We start from the raw sequence: 6,000 nt of genomic DNA, 5'->3' as shown, positions 1-6,000 counted from the left end.
AAACATGTATTCATGCTTTTTTTTTTTTTAAACGCATTATTTTTCACATAATTCACCTTTATTTCACACCTCTGCCCCTCTCTGATAAACGCCCCGATTATTTCTTGGTTTTATGAAGCCCCTCCCTCAGAAATGCGTAATGGGCTCTGATTGGTTAGCTGGTCCAGTGTGTTGTGATTGGCTAAACCGCCTCTAGTGCGCGTCTGAACATCCCGCCCCTTACCTCAGCAGCATGTGCTCCGGTTGTATTGTAAACAATGGCATCATCTATATTACTTATCAATTTGAGCCCGAATGAGACGGAGAGGATATTAGTGAAGAGGACCGCGCAGAACCTGTGCAAGCATGGCTTTTAATGGTATGGTTTTTTTTTGTTTGTTGTTGGTTCATACTTTTAGATACGCTGTTATTTGAAAGTGCTACTGCTTCTGTTAGATTTTAATATACGGCTTTATCCTAATTAAAGCCTTAATACAGCACGGCAACTGCACACGCGTCCATCTATAACGCTTCTCATTGATGTGTGAAAATGAGAAAAAGTGTATAATTGGAACAGTTTGTTGGAGCTGATCTGACGATCTGAATGAGAGAGAGATGCAGAGCAGTGACAGTATTATGAAGCACTGCTTTAAACATATGATTTTGAAACTTGTAAATCCATTAAAATTGTTAGAAGACAAAATCAGGATTCATATATGAATAGATTTTTACGCCCACCCCTAGTTTTCTCTTCCTCTTCTCTAAAGCAGCGCAGCATGGCCTCGTCCCCTTCGTTACGTGTTCCCGGGGGCGTGACGTATCGGACCCGGGAAGTAACTCGTTGTAGTCCCTTACCAGTCGTTTTTGTAGGCATTGAACTGCCAGAATTTTAAAAGATATCTCCATTTCCACTGAACTTTCAGCATTGTAACTTTGCAGATATTGTTTATGCTTTAACAGCAACATTACACACAAACTAATGTTAAAAAAGTGAAATCGCAATCAACCACCCGTTTAATAATAAAACTATGCATCTCACTAGTAATAAAAGCCTCATAAGTGGTCTGTATGTTTGACTCGTAAAGTGCATAGGTTAGAGTGTGTGTGTGTGTGTGTGTGTGTGTCACCTGTTGAGCAGTAGGTCCAGCACTTGTTTGGTGGTGGCGAAGGTCCTGTAGGTGCAGAGGAAGATGGTGACGTAGGTGGAGTCGTTTCCTCTGAAGGCAGTGACCATGTACTCCACCAGCCGCTCCAGCGTTCCTGCTTTAATGGTGCGCAGCTTACAGGTCTCATACAGACTGAGGCCCGAGTCTGAGTCCACACCCAACCAGCGCTGACTCTTACTGGACGACTGGTACATCTGGACCTTCCTCAGCGTGATGCTGAACACGGCGCCATCCTCCACCTCCTCGCCGATCTCCTGACTCGCATTCTGCACACACACACACACACACACACACACACACACACACAGACCAGTGTCAGTGAGTTTTAGCATTATTCCACAGACGGGTTGATGATTCACCTGTTGATAAATTATCTTGATGTTCTAAAACACCTAACATCTCAGATAAACAAAAGTAACTCTGATATAAACATGCATCTAAAACGTATCACATTACACTGTCTGTTCTCAGTTGTGGAATCAGTAGTGGAATCAAATGTGAAATCAAATGCAGAATCAGATGTGGAATCAGTGGAATCAGATGTGGAATCAGTGGAATCAGATGTGGAATCAAACATGGAATCAAACGTGGAATCAAATGTGGAATCAAACGTGGAATCAAACGTGGAATCAGATGTGGAATCAGTTGTGGAATCAGTTATGGAATCAGTTATGGAATCAAACGTGGAATCAGTTGTGGAATCAGATGTGGAATCAAACGTGGAATCAGTTGTGGAATCAGATGTGGAATCAGTTGTGGAATCAGATGTGGAATCAAACGTGGAATCAGATGTGGAATCAGATGTGGAATCAAACGTGGAATCAGATGTGGAATCAAACGTGGAATCAGATGTGGAATCAAACGTGGAATCAAATGTGGAATCAAACGTGGAATCAAACGTGGAATCAGTTGTGGAATCAGATGTGGAATCAGATGTGGAATCAGATGTGGAATCAAACGTGGAATCAGATGTGGAATCAGATGTGGAATCAAACGTGGAATCAGATGTGGAATCAAACGTGGAATCAGATGTGGAATCAAACGTGGAATCAAATGTGGAATCAAACGTGGAATCAAACGTGGAATCAGTTGTGGAATCAGATGTGGAATCAAACGTGGAATCAGATGTGGAATCAGTTGTGGAATCAGATGTGGAATCAGTTGTGGAATCAAACGTGGAATCAGATGTGGAATCAGTTGTGGAATCAAACGTGGAATCAGATGTGGAATCAAACGTGGAATCAGATGTGGAATCAGATGTAGAATCAGATGTGGAATCAGATGTGGAATCAGATGTGGAATCAAACGTGGAATCAGATGTGGAATCAGATGTGGAATCAAACGTGGAATCAGATGTGGAATCAGATGTGGAATCAGATGTGGAATCAGATGTGGAATCAGATGTGGAATCAAACGTGGAATCAGATGTGGAATCAAACGTGGAATCAAACGTGGAATCAGATGTGGAATCAGTAAGCAGCTACAGGTTTGTTTTCAGGTGTAAAACAGTTTTTAACTCCATCTGTCACTAACAGCTTCTCTGATTCATAAGAGCTGTTATTATTCAGATCAATAAACCCGAGCCGCTCCTGTCTAACGCTGGACGATCTACAGCCACGACTCGTTTAACCTCGGCTTACTTTAGGAGAACTGAACCTATTAGAGTCAGAAAAACACTCGGGATAAAAGCATCTGCTGCATGAGAGACGGAGAGAGAGAGAGACAGAGACAGAGAGAGCGAGAGAGAGAGAGAGAGAGAGAGAGAGAGAGACAGGCGTGAGGTGTGTCGTGTTTCAGGAAGCTTCAGTGATTCACACAGATCAATAACTGAAACCCAAAGACTCACAGAAAACAAGTTACACAATCACCGTTTCTGTGTTTTCATCTCTAAAAACCACTGCAGAACTCCACAACTAACCAGTTCATCACCGACTAGTTAACTAACCAGCCTGAGGAAGCATCAGATCTTCACGAGACGCTGGTGTTTCTGATCTGAAACTCATATTGCTCCTCAGACCTCTTTAAATATGATCTAGAAACGCTTCTTCAGGGAACAAACAGGATTCAAGTTTCCTCACAATCCTGCAACAAGACAAATAAAGCTCAGATGTTACCCAGAGTGCTTTGCACGGAGCAATGTATCTGCAGCATCACTGTTTAGAGACAGATTTCAGATGAACCAGATCATCAGATCAGAACCGGCCCACAGTGATCTGAACCGCTTCATGATTAGAGCAGCTTTCACAACACGGTTAGAATCATGTGACTGAATCTGCTGAGAGAACTGGACCGGTCAAGTGTTCTTTAGCTTCAGTTAACACCAGTAACTCAGTCCAGTTCATTAAACAGAGCGGTCATCCATTCTGACCCATCTCAAACTCAATCCGCACAAAAACAACAGAGAGCGAGACTCCACTGCAATGCATGCAGGGAAATACTGACATGCAGACATCAGAAAGTTCAGTGATCACAAATATCAACTCGTCTTCATGATCATATTTATCTTTACAGTAACACCCCATGCCTGTATACAGAACTCTCTGTAATAATGCTGAATAACACACATTTACACACACGTCCCATGCATTATTTGCTTCTAAATAACTGTAAACATTCTTATACTTACACAATCATAGTTCCACCTTAATGTTACAATGTATCAGAAATATCTTTACTGTAACATGACATAAAAAATGCAACATTTGTAGCTGATCATGAATTGTAAGGATTTCAAATGAGTAACTATGAAAATATATTACATGTTTGCATTGATTTATTTCAGCACATAACTGATAACAAAGTATGTATTACAGGACAACATCCACAAATGTTTTTGCTTAGTATTTCTGCGGATTAGTAAAGATTTAAAATGATATTTCTGTAGTTCACTTTATTATTATTATTATAAGTGAAGATGTCTCTATATGAGAGAGGAGTAATATCTGTATGGGTTATTCTGTCTACCTCCAGGTAAGGAGTGTCCGGATCCAGATGCGTGAATCGGTTCAGCACCGCAGGACTCGGTTCGTCGCTGATCTCGAGTCTCACAGAGTCCCGGATGCTGCGGATCCGCCAAACGCTGGCATCAAACATAACGGAACCGAAACCGAGCTCACATCCCGCCACAAACACCATCGGAACCGAGGAATCCGAGCGAAGCACAGCCGCACAGACCACCTCTGACCGACCGGAGCAGTGTGTGTGTGTGTGTGTGTGTGTTCAGGCTCCGCCTCTTTCTCCGCTCGGGATCATGATGTCATTTTCGGATCAGAACCACAGAAACAGAACAGAGTGGATGGAATGTCAATCAACCCTCGACTGTGAAAGTGGGCGGGGCTCAGCGGTAACACTTTATTTTAAGGTGTCCTTGTAACACGTGTTACATGTACTTACTTACTATTATAATAACATTAAATTATGCATAATTACATGCAAGTGACCCTAAGCCAAACTATAATCATAAAGTAAATACATGTATTTAATTAATATTACTCAGTACTTAAATGTATAATTATACTATAACAAGGACACTTTAAAAAATAAAATAACCGAGAAATACTGTGTAAAAACTGTGTATCTTCAATTAAAGTGTATCCAGAAAGAGACGCCACTGATTTTCTCTGCGCTAATAAGAGGGTTTTTATACAGAAATAATAATAATGCATTTAACAGAGCTCAGTTTGTATGATTGTAATGTTTGAATGATACTTTTATTACATAAATGCCCCCAAAACCAGACAGATCCGAGCTGAAGGAACCACACACCACACCAGACACCACCCGATCTAAATATTCCCTCACAGTTTAAAAGTAATGACTTTATGAATTTCTTTACTGATAAAATAGATAACATCAGAAATACAATATCAAATGTAGATTCTACTGCGTCTAGTATTTCAGCTTCATTCATCGCACCCAAAGAAAAACTGCAGTGCTTTACAACTATAGGACAGGAAGAGCTAAATAAACTTATCAGTGCATCTAAACCAACAACGTGTTTATTAGATCCTGTACCCACTAAACTACTGAAAGAGTTGTTACCCGTAGCAGAAGAACCGCTTCTCAATATTATTAACTCATCGTTATCTTTAGGTCACGTCCCAAAACCATTCAAGCTGGCGGTTATTAAGCCTCTTATTAAGAAACCACAACTAGATTCTAATGAACTGGCAAATTACAGACCCATTTCAAATCTTCCGTTTATGTCTAAAATTTAAGAAAAAGTGGTGTCTGCTCAATTGCGCTCCTTCTTGCAAAAAAATGATCTCTATGAAGAATTTGAGTCAGGTTTCAGGCCTCACCATAGCACAGAAACTGCACTTGTTAAAATTACAAATGACTTCTTGCTTCAGATCAAGGCTGCATCTCATTGCTAGTATTACTTGATCTTAGTGCTGCGTTCGACACTATAGACCATGATATACTCATAGATCGATTACAAAACTATACTGGTATTCAAGGACAGGCTTTAAGATGGTTTAGATCCTACCTGTCCGATCCCTACCACTTTGTTCATTTAAATGGAGAGTCATCACAATTATCACCAGTAAAGTATGGAGTACCACAAGGATCTGTCCTAGGTCCTCTGCTATTTTCAATATACATGTTGCCTCTTGGTAATATTATTAGAAAATACGGGATTAGTTTTCATTGTTATGCTGATGATACTCAACTATATATCTCAGCAAGACCAGATGAAACTTCTGAACTAAGATAATAGATTGTGTAAAAAGTGTAAAAGATTGGATGACCAATAATTTCCTCCTATTAAATTCAGATATAATTTGCAACTAGACGGATGCACTGTCACGTCCTCTAAAGTAAAAAATCTGGGTCTTATATTACATCTTGTCCT

The 6,000-nt window shown here is 40.4% G+C and overlaps 1 protein-coding gene across 2 annotated transcripts in view; it reads right to left on the bottom strand.

Moving 5' to 3' along the window:
• The window catches only part of ralgds (ral guanine nucleotide dissociation stimulator), a 30,454-nt gene that overhangs the window by 18,553 nt on the left and 5,901 nt on the right, over positions 1-6,000 (bottom strand). For both annotated transcript variants that reach the window (XM_079404799.1, XM_079404800.1), the window contains exon 2: positions 1,107-1,411. In XM_079404799.1, coding sequence (XP_079260925.1) covers positions 1,107-1,411 — 305 coding nt within the window. The remainder of the gene's footprint in view (positions 1-1,106; positions 1,412-6,000) is intronic.

The sequence above is a fragment of the Barbus barbus genome (genome assembly GCF_936440315.1).
Source record: "Barbus barbus genome assembly, chromosome: 43".
NCBI classification, from domain to species: Eukaryota; Metazoa; Chordata; class Actinopteri; order Cypriniformes; family Cyprinidae; genus Barbus; species Barbus barbus.
This window is presented reverse-complemented; position numbering and strand designations above follow the sequence as displayed.